At 40.3% G+C, this 18,558-nt stretch overlaps 2 protein-coding genes across 4 annotated transcripts in view; one reads left to right on the forward strand and one right to left on the reverse strand.

Moving 5' to 3' along the window:
- LOC112619310 (Fanconi anemia group D2 protein-like) overlaps positions 1 to 18,558 on the reverse strand; it is a 45,803-nt gene that overhangs the window by 15,991 nt on the left and 11,254 nt on the right. Inside the window, 10 exon segments of the mRNA XM_025377344.1 lie at positions 2,110 to 2,241; positions 3,568 to 3,702; positions 4,902 to 4,975; positions 4,978 to 5,044; positions 16,886 to 16,921; positions 17,158 to 17,240; positions 17,243 to 17,265; positions 17,629 to 17,794; positions 18,131 to 18,190; positions 18,545 to 18,548. Coding sequence (XP_025233129.1) covers positions 2,110 to 2,241; positions 3,568 to 3,702; positions 4,902 to 4,975; positions 4,978 to 5,044; positions 16,886 to 16,921; positions 17,158 to 17,240; positions 17,243 to 17,265; positions 17,629 to 17,794; positions 18,131 to 18,190; positions 18,545 to 18,548 — 780 coding nt within the window.
- On the forward strand, positions 9,600 to 11,515 carry LOC112618712 (nucleophosmin-like). Of its 3 annotated transcripts, XM_025376112.1 has the most exons (3): positions 9,600 to 10,399; positions 11,028 to 11,038; positions 11,491 to 11,515. In XM_025376112.1, the coding sequence occupies exons 1-2, from the start codon at positions 9,689 to 9,691 to the stop codon at positions 11,034 to 11,036; spliced, it is 720 nt and encodes a 239-aa protein (XP_025231897.1). In that variant the 5' UTR covers positions 9,600 to 9,688; the 3' UTR covers positions 11,037 to 11,038; positions 11,491 to 11,515. The 3 variants fall into 3 exon arrangements, with proteins under 3 accessions (XP_025231897.1, XP_025231896.1, XP_025231899.1); XM_025376114.1 differs by lacking the exons at positions 11,028 to 11,038; positions 11,491 to 11,515 and having other exon boundaries at positions 9,689 to 10,254; positions 10,342 to 10,799; XM_025376111.1 differs by lacking the exons at positions 11,028 to 11,038; positions 11,491 to 11,515 and having other exon boundaries at positions 9,600 to 10,799.

Here is an 18,558-nt window from a genome sequence, read left to right on the forward strand (position 1 = left end):
AGGTATCTAAAACTTTTTAGCTGCCTTAAAAGCTCAAGTTCTAAAAGCTATGCTCAGAGCCCAAAGGTTTGATAGACTGGATATAAACTGAGAAACTCTTCCAGCTTTCTAAATCTCTTATTATCAGAGACTAGGAACTAACTATCAGGAAAGATAAAGTTTTCTTTATTCTCTTCACTCTGAACCACAATCCCAGGCTTTAATCATCTACTGCTTAGTCATTCTAATGCACCTCCCAGTTCTCAGTATTCCTTACCTCCACCTTTCCCCCTTTTTCAGTGAAAACAATATTCTACCAAAAGTTATGTCTTTACCCTATTCCTTGCCATATCATCCCTTCCCAGCTTCTACTCCATGAATTATTTCTCCTTTCTCTACAGGTCTGGAAGGAGTCACAAGGAAACTATTTACTTTGTGACCGTGGGAAATGTCTCAGCTTTTCTCATCTGTAACATGGTGATAATAATAGCTATACTACCTTTCATGGTTTGTCTGAGGATAAAGTAATAAAACAGTTTTGTAAACTTCTAATTAATTTTGAAACTTTTCTATTTCTTCCTCTCTATTGAATCCTTTCTCTCAGCCTACAAGCAATCTCAAAGCTCCTCATCTAAAAAACATCTCCCTTGCAACCAGCTTCTCTCTCAAGCTACTTTTCTTATTCTCTCCTGGATGCTTCTCGACATTGACTCTGTTCCCCAAGTCTTCAAGTTACTGCTGTCTGACTTCCACCCTTATAATTCAATTAACACTGTTCTCTCAGAGGTTACCAGAGGTATCCTAATTGCCAAAGCCAATAGCCTCTGCTCCATCTTCAACCTCTACAGTGTCCAACACTGGAGATAAATCCCTCACTCTTGAAACTCATTCCTGGGCTTTTGCTACCTGACATCCTTCAAGCTCACGTTATTCATCTTCTAGTTTTCTCATTTTCCTTCTACGGACATTTGCTTTCATCTGCCACTTAAACTTTAACGTTCTCAAAATGTCTATGCTCTTCTAAGCTTCTATGGTCTTCTGCCTCAAAATTGCCTCAGTAGAGCTCACATTTATATGGTTCTGAATACCCAAACTAAATCTTCCACCAAAGGGTGCCCCACAGAGTTCCAAACCAGAATTTCCAACTATCCACTAACCATCTACATGTGGCTATCCCACAATGAACTCATCATACTTCCTACAGAAGATGCACTCCCCTCCTGGTCTCAGGAAATGGCACAACCATTCACCTGGTTTCCTAAGATGAAAAACTCGGACCTAGTTTTCTTGTTTCTTATTGCCACATATTCTTAACAGTCACCAAGTCATGTTAATTCTAACACCAAATTGTCCCCTAAGCCATCATTTCTTCCACATTCCCATGACCAAAATCTGGCCCTTACTCTCACTCCCTTACCCTTTCAGTGGTCTCCAATCCGCCCATCACATAGCTACTGAGTTATCTCTGAATGCTGACCAGATTCGGTCAACTCTGTGCAAAAACTGCTAATAGCTCCCTATTGTCTAGAAAATAAAGTTGAAACTCTTTAGCATGTTGAGACTCTTTGCAATATGGGCCTGTCCTATGTCTTACCAGCCTCGCCTCCCATCACTCTTCTCCATATATATCCTATTCTCCAGTCATGCTTGTTTGCTTCTCATTCCTCAGTCACACTATTGACTTGGGCACCAGTCTGCTTCTGCTCAATCTCTTCTCTGCCTAGAACGCACTTCCCATACTTTCTCTTGTCAGTCATTCCCATCCTTCAGCAATCACTCAAATCGTCTCTTTGAAGAATTCTCCAGCTTCCCAGGCTAAATTTAATTATTCTTGCTCTGTTGTATCTATAGTACTTTACCGAAGAATTCACCATGCTGTATTTATAGTAAATTGCTTAGGTGTCTTAGTCTTTAACATCAAAGGCAAGGACCTACTTTACATCCATGGCACCCAGAGTAGAGCTTAGTCTGTGGGTTAGATATAAAGAAGTGTTTGCTGAATCAATTAACACATAGATAGAATAGTTACTTTTTATTTATATTACTTGCCCATTATTTCACCTCTGTCCCACCTCCAGTCCCACCAATTATAGTATTCGATATCTAAAGTACAAGAAGCCAATAAGATGCCTTTACAAAGACAGCATTCATCATCATAGCAGACGGGTTTAACACTACCAACTCTAGGAGGACATCTAACGCAGTATCAACTTCAGCTTTATTCCCACTGCAGATATGGGTCACTAAGGCACCAACCACTTCCTATACAGAGGAGAGTCAATAGGACAATGTAAAACAAAATATGGGATGGCCATTCTAAGAGAATTCACCCCCGAGGCCTCTCCAATCTCTACTTTGTTAAAATCACAATCAACCCAATCCCATCATCTATTATCTAGTTTTCATTAATGTTGGCTTCAGGAGATTTAGGAATATGCCAGTGTAACTTTACCATCCCGTCTTGACCTATTTCCCATATTTTATCGGTGAGCACTACCTAAGCCCTCCTGATTTTGCTCTTTGGCATAGTTTTCCTCTTTCTTGTTCCCACATGGGTTAAATTTTACCCTTTAAGTTGAGGTTGTACGAGATCAGTTGAAATTTCTCAAAAAGATGGCACTCAAGGAGCTAAAAGCTTTAAAAGTTTTCTCTATATAGTACAGGCTAGACTTGCATGTTTCCAAGCAAACATGGATCATGATAGTGTCTCTAAGACATTAAGAGGGTTCAAAAATGTCTTGGATGCCATTCTCCCTTTATACCATCACTCCATCATAGTCATAACAGAATTACATTCTCAACTGCAACAGCTACCTCATGTCAGCTGCAACTGTTGCTCTACCTTAAATTAAAAAAAATTTTTTTTTATAAATCTTCATTTTAAAAATTCCATTCAAATGCATTTTAACATTGTTAATAATAGGAAGAATATATGTAAAAATACAAAATAAGACACTGTTCTTTACTTGCTTTCATAAACATCTTCCACAAACACAGTCCTCCCTCTCTGGATATATGCTATTAAAATGTGTCTCGGCCGGGCATGATGGCTCATGCCTGTAATCCCAGCACTTTGGGAGGCTGAGGCGGGTGGATCACCTGAGGTCAGGAGTTCGAGACCAGCCTGGCCAACATGGTGAAACCCTGTCTCTACTAAAAATACAAAAAATTAGCCAGGCCTGGTGGTGCGCGCCTGTAATCCCAGCTACTCAGGAGGATGAGACAGGAGAATCACTTGAATCCAGGAGGTGGAGGTTGTAGTGAGCCAAGACTGTGCCACTGCACTCTACCCTGGGCAACAAGAGCAAAACTGTGTCTCAACAACAACAACAACAACAAAGTGTCTCATGTTTTGACATAAACTGGTTCTGGATCTTAATTTCAGACAGAATTTTAGAGCTCAGAACAAAGAGTTAGATCCACCAGTCAAGTCTCTTCATTTCATCAAGGCTGGGACTAGGATTGAACTTTCCTGAGATCCAATTCAGAGTTCCTTCCCCTTCAGTAAGGTCCAACCAACAAGAAATAAACATCAGATTATTTTCCCTTCCCCGTTCCCTCCTTGCCAAAATAAGTGTTTCAACATACCTGCTGGCAGTACGTGTCAAAAAACTTAAAAGCATATTTGTATAGGAGACTGCCAAATGAAATTATACTCTGGTCTAGAGAGTGAGGAAAACTCTGAGCCAGCGACAGAATGGATGAACACATATCCTTAAGAACCTTGAGTGGGGAAGAGTAGAGAGAGAAAAGGAGCTATAAGAAGCAGTTAGTACACAAGCTAAGAGTTGCTTATCCTTTTGGAATGTCAGACCTCTCCTCCCTAACTCTCATTTTAACTTGAGAAATCTTAATCTTTGTTTTACACAGAATAATCCTTCACCATTCTGAGTTTTCTCTCAGCATCAATGGGATTCCACATTTGGATAATAATTGACCTTTAAGCTCAAAGAAGTTAAATTATAAGCCTATTAGTACGTTCCTATCTGCTCAATTTGGCATTGGAGGCCAGCTCTTCTAAATTCCAGTTTCCCCATGCAATCACACTACCCCTCTGAGGGATGTTCCACCTTGGTTATAATTTGAAGTTGGTCTATAAGATTCAATGCTAACTAAACTGATTTTTTTTTTTAAAGTTCAAGAAGAGAAGTGATCATGCTCTACCAATAACACAATATACATAGACATTAATGGACCCACAGTAAATAACCAGTTAATAAACATAGCTTCCTTACTGATACCACAATTTTTAAAAAAATCTTACATTTAGTACTCAGCTGGGTATAATGCTTTATTGGGGAAAATACAATGAAAAATTACATATGGTTTCTGCCCTCTAGAAAATTACAGCCCAAAACATATATCATTGGTAGAAATAAACACAGAAAGAACTGCAAGGTAAAATAATACAAACATTAAATCTATTCCTAAATATAAAATTTAAGACCCAATGAAGTATTCTTATTAGCTCCTAACCCAAACCCCAAACCACTGGCCCATCCAGTTTTCTAAGTTCTATACTATTAGTATCCTGAACATTCAGCCAGCAAAACACTATTCCCAGCTTATAAAATTCCAGTTTGAATAACTTACATTTCTAGAGGAATTATCACCTAAAGTCCACAGTTTTGAATGGCCAAAGAGTGATAGTTCAAGTAGGTTCATAATTACGTTTCTGCTAGTTTCTATAGGCGGGTCCTATTCCCTTCAAGGTTTTTATAAGCTACTTAGAATAGGATATGGAAGGTCAGTTTGGCAAAGTTGCAAACTGCATTGAGATAGACAATTAAAATAATTAATGCAAAAATAAAATTCAAAAATCTCAATGGGTTTGAACAATGGACTGAAACAAGATGAAATTTTACATGGGAGCTGCAAAGCTTTCCGTTTTAGATTAAAGATCAATAGTCTCTGACACTTACTAAGTAATGAACAGAGAATGTACTCTGAAGCAGCTGTTCTTGAATGCAGCCTGATCGAATCTTATTTCTTAGCACCTTTCAATATACTTCTTTGTCTGAGTATTGCTGCTATAGATGATGAAAAGCATCACCAGGTCAAAAATCTATTGTCAATAAATATGCAATAATAGAAAAACAGTTAACAAATCAGTATATTTGCTACAATGAAACAGCAGCTTTTCCCCCATTAAAACACAGAATGGATGATACTCATTTGTTCCGCATACTCCCTTGGGGTTATCCACACTTTTCACAAAATCCAGAAATATTTTTCAGAGCAATAAAGTGCCACAACTATTAACCACTGGTATCTCTTAAGAATACATTGCTATATACATGAAAGTGATATTACTACAGAAGTAACTTTGGACATCTTCACATTTATTAAAAGAAAGATTCAATCACTTGCCAACTCCAGTATGTATTTTCACTATTACTAGGAAAATTACTTTGTGAAAAGTTGGAAAGACTATAAATGCCCATCATTACGGGAAAGGTTCAATAAATTATGATGGAGTAATTTTAAATTTTGGAATATTACACAGTCATCAAAAAGAATAAGCCACGCTGGGCATGGTGGCTCATGCCTATAATCCCAGCACTTTGGGAGGCTGATGTGGGCATATCACCTGAGGTCAGGAGTTTGAGACCAGTCTGGCCAACATGGTGAAACCCCATTTCTACTAAAAATACACACACAAAAATTAGCTGGTCATGGTGGCAGGTGCCTGTAATCCCAGCTACTCAGAAGGCTGAGGCAGGTGAATCACTTGAACCCTGGGAGGCAGAGGTTGCAGTGAGCCGAGATAGTGCCATTGCACTCTAGCCTGGGTGACACAGCAAGACTCTGTCTAAAAAAGAATTTTTAATTACAAAACTGGAAAAAAAAGAATAAGCTAGACCAGAGGTCCCCAACCCCTGGACCACGGAGTCCATGGTCTGCTAGGAACCAAGCTGCACAGCAGGAGGTGAGTGGCAGTCAAGTGGTCATTACCACCTGAGATCCTTCTCCTGTCAGAATAGCGGCTGCATTAGATTCTCATGGGAGTGTGAACCCTATTGGGAACTGCACATGCACAGGATCTAGGCTGCACATTCCTTACGAGAATTTAAGTAGTGCCTGATGATCTAAGGTGGAACAGTGTCATCCTGAAATCATGCCCCAACATGGTCTATGGAAAAACTGTCTTAATGAAACCAGTCCCTGGTGCCAAAAAGGTTAGGAACTGCTGAGACATACTATATTTTTTGACAGAGAAAAGACATTCCTGACATGAAGTGGAAAAAACAGCAACCTGCAAAAGGATAATCAGGCTGGGCATGGTGGCTCATGCCTATAATCCCACTGCTTTGGGAGGCTGAGGAGGGAGGATCGTTGAGCCCAGGAGGTGGAGGCAACAGTGAGCTATGATTATGCCACTGCACTCCAGCCTGGTGACAGAGTGAGACCCTGTCTCTTTAAACAACACCACCACCACCCATAATCATAGTTAAGATTCTGCTTTTGTAAAAGCGATATAGAAACCTACATATGTGTAGGCGTAAGAGTATACCTGTACTTGTGCATAATTATAGCTTGTATATGAACAGAAAAAAATTGGAAGGATGATTATCTCTGAGGAATGGGACAGAGAGTGGAGAAAAACTGTATTTTTTACATCTGTAGATTTCTTGTGAGTTTTTCTCCACAATTAGCTTGTTTACCTACATTTAAAAAAGAAAAATATGATGACTGGGTGTGGTGGCTCAAGCCTATAATCCCAGCACTTTGGGAGGTCCAAGCAGGAGGATCACTTGAAGCTAAAAATTTGAGACCAGCCTGGGCAACACACCAAGACCTCATCTCTATAAAAAATAAAAGAATTGGCTGGGTGTGGTGGCTCACACCTGTAATCCTAGCACTTTGAGAGGCCAAGGCAGGTGGATCACCTGAGGTCAGGAGTTCAAGACCTGCCTGGCCAACATGGCAAAATCCTGTCTCTACTAAAAATACAAAACTTAGCTGGGCATGGTGGCAGGCACCTATAATCCCAGCTACTAGGGAGGCTGAGGCAGGATAATTGCTTCAACCCAGGGGACAGAGGTTGCAGTGAGCTGAGATTGTGCCACTTCACTCCAGCCTGGGTGAAAGAGCAAAACTCTGTCTCAGAAAAAACAAAACAAAAAAAAGAATTAGCAGGGCCTGGTGGTGCTTGCCTGTAGTCCCAGCTACTCTGAAGATTGAGATGGGAGGATCACCTGAACCCAGGAGTTTGAGGCTGCAGTGAGCTATGGTGCTGCCACCGTACTCCAACTTGGGTGACAGAGCAAGACCTGGTCTCTTAAAACAAAACAAAACAAAGAGAAAACGTTGAGAGTATATTCAGGGCAACTTGAGTCTATGCTTCTAGGAAAACAAACAAACAAACAAAAAAGTTAAAAAGGCAAGCAGGGCCTTTTATCCAAGATGGCCGAATAGGAACAGCTCCAGTCTGCAGCTCCCAGTGTGATCGACGCAGAAGATGGGTGATTTCTGCATTTCCAACTGAGGTACCTGGTTCATCTCATTGGGACTGGTTGGACAGTGGGTGCAGCCCATAGAGGGTGAGCCTAAGCAGGGTGGGGCGTCACCTCACCCAGGAAGCACAAGGGGTCTGGAGATTTCCCTTTAATAGCCAAGGGAAGCCATGACAAACTGTACCTGGAATATCAGGCAACTCACACCCAAATACTGTGCTTTTCCCAACGTCTTAGCAACTGGCAGACAAAGAGCTTCTCTCCTGGGCCCAGCTTAGCAGGTCCCACGCCCATGGGCCTTGCTCACTGCTAGTACAGCAGTCTGAGATCAAACTGCAAGGCGGCAGCCAGGCTAGGGGAGGGGTGTCTGCTATTGCTGAGGCTTGAGTAGGTAAAGCGGCTGGGAAGCTTAAACTGGGTGGACCCCACCACAGCTGAGCAAGGCCTAGCCCTCTATAGTCTCAACCTCTGTGGGCAGTGCATAGCTGAACAAAAGGCAGCAGACAACTTCTGCAGACTTAAACATCCCTGTCTGACAGCTGTGAAGAGAGCAGTAGTTCTCCCAGCATGGCGTTTGAGTTCTGCGAATGGACAGACTGCCTCCTCAAGTGGGTCCCTGACCCCAGTGTAGCCTAACTGGGAGACACCTCCCAGAAAGGGCCAACAGACTCCTCATATAGCCTGGTGCCCATCTGGGATGAAGCTTCCAAAGGAAGGATCAGGCAGCAATATTTGCTGTTCTGCAATATTTGCTGTTGTGTAGCCTCTACTGGTGATACCCAAGCAAACAGGGTATGGAATGGACCTCCAGCAAACTCCAACAGACCTGCACCTGAGGGACCCGACTGTTAAAAGGAAAACTAACAAACAGAAAGGATCAACGTCAACAAAAAGGACATCTACACCAAAACCCCATTTGTAGGTCACCAACATCAAAGACCAAAGGTAGATAAAACCACAAAGATGGGGAGAAACCAGAGCAGAAAAGCTGAAAATTCTAAAAACCAGAGCGCCTCTTCTCCTCCAAAGGATTGCAGCTCCCCGCCAGCAACTGAACAAAGCTGGTTGGAGAATGACTTTGACGAGTTGACAGAAGTAGGCTTCAGAAGGTCGATAATAACAAACTTCTCCTAGCTAAAGGAGATGTTTGAACCCATCCAAAGGAAGCTAAAAACCTTGAAAAACAGTTAGACAAATGGCTAACTAGAATAAACAGTGTGAAGACGACCTTATATGATCTGATGGAGCTGAAAACCATGGCACGAGAACACGGTGACGCGTGCACAAGCTTCAATAGCTGATGTGATTGAGTGCAAGAAAGGGCATCAGTGACTGAAGATCAAATTAATAAAATAAAGCGAGAAGAGAAGTTTAGAGAAAAAAAGAGTAAAAAGAAATGAACAAAGCCTTCAAGAAATATGGGACTATGTGAAAAGACCAAATCTACGTTTGATTGTTGTACCTGAAAGGAAAGTGACAGGGAGAATGAAACCAAGTTGGAAAACACTCTTCAGGATATTATCCAGGAGAACTTCCCCAACCTAGCAAGACAGGCCAACATTCAAATTCAGGAAATAGAGAGAACACCACAAAGATACTCCTCAAGAAGAACAACTCCAAGACGCCTAATTGTCAGATTTACCAAGGTTGAAATGAAGGAAAAAATGTTAAGGGCAGCCAGAGAGAAAGGTCGGGTTACCCACAAAGGGAAGCCCATCAGACTAACAGCGGATCTCTTGACAGAAACACTACAAACCAGAAGAGAGTGGGGACCAGTATTCAACATTCTTAAAGAAAAGAATTTTCAACCCAGAATTTCATATCCAGCCAAACTAAGCTTCATCAGTGAAGGAGAAATAAAATCCTTTACAGACAAGCAAATGCTAAGAGATTTTGTCACCATCAGGCCTGCTATACAAGAGCTCCTGAAGGAAACACTAAACATGGAAAGGAACAACTGGTACCAGCCACTGCAAAAACATGCCAAATTGTACAGACCATCCATGCTATGAAGAAACTGCATCAATTAATGGGCAAAATAACCAGCTAACATCATAATGACAACATCGAATTCACACATAACAATATTAACTATAAATGTAAATGGGCTAAATGCCCCAATTAAAAGATACAGACTGGCAAATTGGATAGTCAAGACCGGGTGTGATTCCATCCTGCACGGCTGTTCTCTGTAGCAGTGTTTGTTTATCTCCGTCCGCCTTCTCTCCCACCTAAGTGTGTGCCGCCACCTGATGGAAGATTCGATGGACATGGACATAAGCCCCATGATGCCCCAGAACTATCTTTTCAGTTGTGAACTAAAGGCTGACAAAGACGATCACTTTAAGGTGGATAATGATGAAAATGAGCACCAGTTATCTTTAAGAATGGTCAGTTTAGGGGCTGGTGCAAAGGATGAATTGCTCATTGTTGAAGCAGAGGCAATGAATTACGAAGGCAGTCCAATTAAAGTAACACTGGCAACTTTGAAAATATCTGTACAGCCAATGGTTTCCCTTGGGGGCTTTGAAATAACACCACCAGTGGTCTTAAGGTTGAAGTGTGGTTCAGGGCCAGTGCATATTAGTGGACAGCACTTAGTAGCTGTGGAGGAAGATTCAGAGTCAGAAGATGAAGAGGAGGAGGACGTGAAACTCTTAAGTATATCTGGAAAGCAGTCTGCCCCTGGAGGTGGTAGCAAGATTCCACAGAAAAGAGTAAAACTTGCTGCTGATGAAGATGATGATGATGATGATGATGAAGATGACGATGATGATGATTTTGATGATGAGGAAGCTGAAGAAAAAGCCCCAGTGAAGAAATCTATACGAGATACTCCAGCCAAAAATCCACAAAAGTCAAATCAGAATGGAAAAGACTCAAAACCATCATCAACACCAAGATCAAAAGGACAAGAATCCTTCAAAAAACAGGAAAAAACTCCTAAAACACCAAAGGAACCAGTTCCGTAGAAGACATTAAAGCAAAAATGCAAGCAAGTATAGAAAAAGTGCATTGAACAGCTCTGGGCACTACATGTAAATTAAGCCCAAAGATGAGGAGAAAGGAAAAGGAGAGACAAATATGGTCCATACTGAGTGTCATCAACAATCCAGACTGAAGTCTTCTATTTAAATCTCAATCCCCTTTTCTGATTTGCCACCCATGCCTCTTCAGGCTGGAAACAATCTCACTCTTGGTTCCCTAAAGCACTTTCTTCTGACTGCTGTGATACAGTGAAGCTTGCCCTTTGCTTTCTATTACTTGTGCATTTGCCTCACCTCTGACAATGTTTTAAATCGCCTTTGTATCTCCTCAGCTGCTCAATAAATATTTGAATGAATCAAAAAAAAAAAAAAAAAAGTCATGACCCATCAGTGTGCTGTATTCAGGAGACCCATCTCACATGCAGAGACACACATTGGCTCAAAATAAAAGGATGGAGGAAGATCTACCAAGCAAATGGAAAAAAAAAAAAAAAAAAAAGCAGGAGTTGCAATTCTAGTCTCTGATAAAACAGACTTTAAACCAACAAAGATCAAAAGAGACACAGAAGGCCATTACATAATGGTAAAGGGATCAATCAACAAGAAGAGCTAACTATCCTAGATATATATGCACCCAATACAGGAGCACCCAGATTCATAAAGCAAGTCCTTAGAGACCTACAAAGAGACTTTGACTCCTACACAATAAGAATGGGAAACTTTAACACCCCACTGTCAATATTAGACAGATCAATGAGACAAAAGGTTAACAAGGATATCCAGGACCTGAACTCAGCTCTGCACCAAGCAGACCTAATAGACATCTACAGAACTCTCTATCCCAAAAATCAACAGAATACACATTCTTCTCAGCACCACATAGCACTTATTCTAAAATTGACCACATAATTGGTAGTAAAACACTCCTCAGCAAATGTAAAAGAACATAAACCACAACAAACTGTCTCTCAGACCACAGTGCAATCAAATTATAACTCAGGATTAAGAAACTCACTCAAAACCACACAACTACATGGAAACTGAACAACCTGCTCCTGAATTACTACTGGGTAAATAACAAAATGAAGGCAGAAATAAAGATGTTCCTTGAAACCAATGAGAACAAAAACACAACATACCAGAATCTCTGGGACACATTTAAAGCAGTGTGTAGAGGAAAATTTATAGCACTAAATGCCCACAAGAGAAGTCAGGAAAGGTCTAAAATCGACACCCTAATATCACAATTAAAAGAACTAGAGAAGCAAGAGCAAACAAATTCAAAAGCTAGCAGAAGGCAAGAAATAACTAACATCAGGGAAGAACTAAAGGAGATAGAGACACAAAAAAACCCTTCAAAAAATCAATGAATCCAGGAGCTGGATTTTTGAAAAGATTAACAAAATTGATAGACTGCTAGTGAGACTAATAAAGAAGAAAAGAGAGAAGAATCAAGTAGACCCAATAAAAAAAAATAAAGGGGATATCACCACCGATCATACAGAAATACAAACTACCATCAGAGAATACTATAAACACCTCTAGGCAAATAAACTAGAAAATGTAGAAGAAATGGATAAATTCCTGGACATATATACCCTCTCAAGAATAAACCAGGAAGAAGTTGAATCTCTGAATAGACCAATAACAGGCTCTGAAATTGAGGCAATAATTAATAGCCTACTAACCAAAAAAAAGTCCAGGACCAGAAGGATTCACAGCTGAATTCTACCAGGGGTACAAAGAGGAGCTGGTACCATTCCTTCTGAAACTATTCCAATCAATAGAAAAAGATGGAATCCTCCCTAACTCATTTTATAAGGCCAGCGTCATCCTGATACCAAATCCTAGCAGAGACACACACAAAAAAAGAGAATTTTAGACCAATATCCCTGATGAACATTGATGCAAAAATCCTCAGTAAAATACTGGCAAACCAAATCCAGCAGCACATCTAAAAGCTTACCCACCACAATCAAGTCAGCTTCATCCCTGGGATGCAAGGCTGGTTCAACACACGCAAATCAATAAACGTAATCCATCAGATAAACAGAACCAATGACAAAAACTGCATGATTATCCCAATAGATGCGGAAAAGGCCTTTGACAAAATTCAGCAGCCCTTCATGCTAAAAATGCTCAATAAACTAGGTATTGATGGGACGTATCTCAAAATAATAAGAGCTATTTATGACAAACCCACAGCCAATATCATACTGAATGGGCAAAAACTGGAAGCATTCCCTTTGAAAACTGGCACAAGACAGGGATGCCCTCTCTCACCACTCCTATTCAACATAGTGTTGGAGGTTCTGACCAGGGCAATTAGGCAAGAGAAAGAAAAAAAAGGTATTCAATTAGAAAAAGAGGAAGTCAAATTGTCCCTGTTAGCAGATGACATGATTGTATATTTAGAAAACCCCATCATCTCAGCCCAAAATCTCCTTAAGCTGATAAGAAACTTCAGCAAAGTCTCAGGATACAAAATCAATGTGCAAAAATCACAAGCATTCCTATACACCAATAACAGACAAAGCCAAATCATGAGTGAACTCCCATTCAAAATTGCTACAAAGAGAATAAAATACCTAGGAATCGGCCGGGCGCGGTGGCTCACGCCTGTAATCCCTGCACTTTGGGAGGCCGAGGCGGGCGGATCACGAGGTCAGGAGATCGAGACCATCCTGGCTAACAAGGTGAAACCCCGTCTCTACTAAAAATACAAAAAATTAGCCGGGCGCGGTGGCGGCGCCTGTAGTCCCAGCTACTCGGGAGGCTGAGGCAGGAGAATGGCGCGAACCCGGGAGGCGGAGCTTGCAGTGAGCCGAGATGGTGCCACTGCACTCCAGCCTGGGGGACAGAGTGAAGACTCCGCCTCAAAAAAAAAAAAAAAAAAAAAAAAAAAAAAAAATACCTAGGAATCCAACTTACAAGGGATGTGAAGGACCTCTTCAAGGAGAACTACAAACCACTGCTCAACAAAATAAAAGAGGACACAAACAAATGGAAGAACATTCCATGCTCATGGATACGAAGAATCAATATCATGAAAATGGTCATACTGCCCAAGGTAATTTATAGACTCAATACCATCCCCATCGAGCTACCTATTACTTTCTTCACAGAATTGGAAAAAACTACTTTAAAGTTCATATGGAACCAAACAAGAGCCCACATTGCCAAGAAAATCCTAAACAAAAAGAACAAATCTGGAGGCATCACGCTACCTGACTTCAAACTATACTACAAGTCTACAGTAACCAAAACAGCATGGTACTGGTACCAAAACAGAGATATAGACCAATGGAACAGAACAGAACCCTCAGAAATAACGCCACACGTCTACAACCATCTGATCTTTGACAAACCTGACAAAAACAAGAAATGGGGAAAGGAGTCCCTATTTAATAAATGGTGCTGGGAAAACTGGCTAGCCATATGTAGAAAACTGAAATTGGATCCCTTCCTTACACCTTATACAAAAATTAATTCAAGATGGATTAAAGACTTAAATGTTAGACCTAAAACCATAAAAACCCTAGAAGAAAACCTAGGCAATACCATTCAGGACATAGGCATGGGCAATGACTTCATGACTGAAATACCAAAAGCAATGGCAACAAAAGTCTAAATAGACAAACAGGATCTAATTAAACCAAAGAGCTTCTGCACGGCAAAAGAAACTACCATCAGAGTGAACGGGCAACCTACAGAATGGGAGAAAATTTTTACAATCTACCCATCTGACAAAGGGCTAATACCCAGAATCTACAAAGAACTCAAACAAATTCACAAGAAAAAATCAAACAACCCCATCAAAAAATAGGCAAAGGATATGAACAGACACTCCTCAAAAGAAGACACTTATGCAGCTAACCACATGAAAAAATGCTCAACATCACTGGTCATCAGGGAAATGCAAATCAAAACCACAATGAGATACCATCTCACGCCAGTTAGAATGTCAATCATTAAAAAAGTCAGGAAACAACAGATGCTGGAGAGGATGTGGAGAAATACGAACGCTTTTACACTGTTGGTGGAAGTGTAAATTAGTTCAACCATTGCAGAAGACAGTGTGGCGATTCCTCAAGGATCTAGAACTAGAAATACCATTTGACCCAGAGATCCCATTACTGGGTATATACCCAAAAGATTATAAATCATGCTACTATAAAGACACATGCACATGTATGTTTATTGCGGCACTATTCACAATAGCAAAGACTTGGAACCAACCCAAATGTCCATCAGTGATAGACTGGATTAAGAAAATGTGGCACATATATACCATGGAATACTATGCAGCCATAAAAAAGGATAAGTTCATGTCCTTTGGAAGGACATGGATGAAGCTGGAATCCACCATTCTGAGCAAACTATCACAAGGACAGAAAACCAAACACCACATGTTCTCACTCATAGGCTGAACTGAACAATGAGAATACTAGGACACAGGACAGGGAACATTACACATCGGGGCCTGCCAGGGGGCAGGGGCTGGGGAAGGGATAGAATTAGGAGAAATATCTAACATAAATGATGAGTTGATGGGTGCAGCAAACCAACATGGCACATGTATACCTATGTATCAAACCAGCACATTGTGCACATGTACTCTAGAACTTACAGTATAATAATAATAAAAAAGGTATATTCCTTTTACTCTGGGAATTCTCTTTAAAAAATAGATCACAGACCAGACCTTTTTCTAGTGCTTTCAAGAAGCATTCAAGTTTTCATATTTTCCAAGAAGCTAATTGGTCAATTCAACTCGTCTTTGTAACCATAAATTTTATATGGTCATATTTATCAACATTCTCTAACATAATTTCTTTCTTTTATATTTTATAGAAATTAGACCAGGCGCGGTGGCTCAAGCCTGTAATCCCAGCACTTTGGGAGGCCGAGACGGGTGGATCACGAGGTCAGGAGATCGAGACCATCCTGGCTAACACGGTGAAACCCCATCTCTACTAAAAAATACAAAAAACTAGCCAGGCGAGGTGGCGGGCACCTGTAGTCCCAGCTACTCAGGAGGCTGAGGCAGGAGAATGGCGTAAACCCGGGAGGTGGAGCTTGCAGTGAGCTGAGATCCGGCCACTGCACCCCAGCCTGGGCGACAGAGCAAGACTCCATCTCAAAAAAAAAAAAAAAAAGAAATTATTTTCTTAGCCTGTGTTTGCATAAATATTCACCTGTGGTTTTCTCTTGTCAAAAAAAAAAAAAAAAAACAAAAAAACAAAAAGGCAAGCAGGACACAAAAGAAAAAAAACAAAACAAATTTTACTACTTCTCTTAACTGAATGCCCTACTCCTTAGAACACCAAAATTGAGAGTCATTAGACTAGAATATAGTCATTAAAGATAGCAATGAAGACAATGAAGAAGTACATGGAGAAGAAAAAATGTTAAGAGAAAAAAGAATACAAATTATATTTATACAATGATTACGAATATGTAAAAATAGGTATGCAGGTAGCCAAGGTGGTAAATGTATGTTTATCCAAAACCAAAAACAGTGTGTTGGAGTATTTTGATATTTTTCACCATAAAAAATTACGAATTTTCATTGCTTTATTTGGCATCATGAAAGCTTTTAAGATAGTCATCCAAAAATTGGCTAACACAACAAAAATCCCACAAAACAGATTCCAACCAAAGAAAAATCTTTAAAGGCAACCAATCAGCACCTAAGGAACGCAATCATCTGGCTTTTTATTTTTTGAGATGGAGTCTTGCACTGTCGCCCAGGCTGGAGTGCAGTGGTGCATGCCACTAGGCCAGGCTTTTTTTTTTTTTTTTTTTTTTTGTATTTTTAGTAGAGACGGGTTTTTGCTACATTGGCCAGGCTGGTCTCAAACTCCTGACCTCAGACAATCCGCCTGCCTCAGCCTCCCAAAATGCTGGGATTATAGGCATGAGCCACTGTGCCCGGCCAATCATCAGGCTTTTTGATGGAAGATATTTCTAGAATTAATAGAGACATAAGATCCAGTACCATTGCCTTGTCAGTGGACAGACTGATTTACTCCAGTCAGGTCTACATGGGCAAAGTAAAATAAAACATGGAATGCCATTATCTTGACAGTGGTGCTGGGTGGAAGGAAGGGCAATTAGGCAGATACAGGGACCTGAGACTCAGGTGGTTATTTTCTTCATCTCATCGGTGGGGACTTGGCTTCTTTGACTGCATCTTGATATGCTTGGTTACACTGTTAGTATTTCCCCTTATGGATACTGTAGACTTATTTTATAGCCAGAGTGAGTAGGGGCAGGCTATCTGGCCAGTCGCCCCCTCAGATTATCTTCCCCAGACAGCTAATGTTTATTAGAGCAACTAGAGAAGAGAAAAAAAGAGTGACTGGAAGGAGGGGAAAGAAAGAAAGCGGGAAGGCAAGCTAGCCAATGTCATTACTTTTAAGTCTGCAATGCTGAAAATGCATAGTACATGAACATTACCTTGTGTTCAGACACTGAGGCAGTGTTTTCAATTGCCTGAAAAAACAAGAGACAGTCACAAAAACATTACGACACATCAGTGAAACACGTTTCACCTTACTCAGCATGCCCTGTTATGTCATCCAAGAGCCAATGTGTCCATATGGCAGCCATCAGCTATCATTTCCACTCGAATGACTTTTGAGATTTTTATTTCAATCTACCTCAGTTATACATCTGTCACTAATTGCCACTCATTTCCTCCTTGATAATCAAAGTTCCAAAGATCTCACCTTAATCCAGGCTTCTGAAATGGTTTTCTCATATCTAATAGCTGACTTTATTACATCAAAGAGGAGAATAACACAGCTCTGATGCTGCTTTCTTGATTTCCTGAGGAACTACAAGTAGCAGAGAGGAAAAAAAATTATTCTTACCTACCAGAAAAGAACTTACAAGATCTGAGTTCCTGCTTAGTAGCCATGTACCCCTGGAGCAAATGACAACCTCACATATAAGATGGCTAATAAACTTGCACTGTAGTCTGTCTGGGATTGATCTGAATGGCTAAGAAAACATATAAACACATACATACTCACACACATATATGTAATTTGAAACACTGTACAATACTAGATGTAAATGTCATAATAGTACCATTATTTGTAGTTGTAAGTATTAAGCTCTAACTCTGACTTTGGGATGTCAGAAAATTGTGACATCCTGTGTGAGAAAAAGGTGGCAATTATCCATGAGCTCTTTACCTTGCTCGTCCTTTACTTTTCAACTTTACTTGGGAAGCCTGCAACCGTGATGGCAAAACACAATGTTGCAGATCCAGCTTCTCCCGAAGCTCAGAAATTACCTGCAGAAAGTAAATATTAGCTATGGTTTTCTGTTCACTCCTACTGGGTAGGTACAGTCCAGTCTCTCAGCCATGACAATCTCCTGAAAGACTGAGGAAGAAAAAATTTTAAACGTTGCACAAGACATTCTGAAAAATAGCGTTGATTAGAATAGCTAATGCAATGTCATAGAATGTCAGACCCAAAATTTCAGAATTCTGTGAGGTACTACACAGAAAGAGTTAAATGTAACTTGTAGCAGCTTATATAGAGTAATGAATCTGTTGAATAGCTCCATTCTCTTCGCTGAATGCTATCTGGGTTAGTCAGTATTCTCGGTTAGTCAGGGGACAGAGAAGAGCAATTGGGATTTATTAATTTAAGTCCCTTTATCTAGGTGTGATGGGAATGAAGAATGAACTTATTGTCACAGGTAAATCCTCCAATCTAATAGATGACAACTTATCCATCACTGGCGAACCTAAAAATTAAAAGCACAAAAACTTAATACGTTTTCATATTGATATACCTCAACTTGTACTGAACTGTTAGGTAAAATTAGAAAAAAATCACTTCTCTCACTCAATTTGCCCACTTGTAATTTAGGGAAAAAAAACCTCTATATTTTTCCCCAAATTACCATCTTTTAGTTGTTCATACCACAGCTTCATCAAAAACAGACAGACAATAAATGTGAAACAGAGCTATTATCTTACATTTAGAGCCTAAATTCTCAATTGGCTATAGTAAGGCAGAAAAAGTATTATTCCTATGGGAAGTAGGTACAATTCAGACAATATAGAAGATTTCCACTCAAAACTTACTGCTTAAAAACAGACCTGTGAATCT

Source organism: Theropithecus gelada, chromosome 2 (assembly GCF_003255815.1).
Source record: "Theropithecus gelada isolate Dixy chromosome 2, Tgel_1.0, whole genome shotgun sequence".
NCBI classification, from domain to species: domain Eukaryota; kingdom Metazoa; phylum Chordata; class Mammalia; order Primates; family Cercopithecidae; genus Theropithecus; species Theropithecus gelada.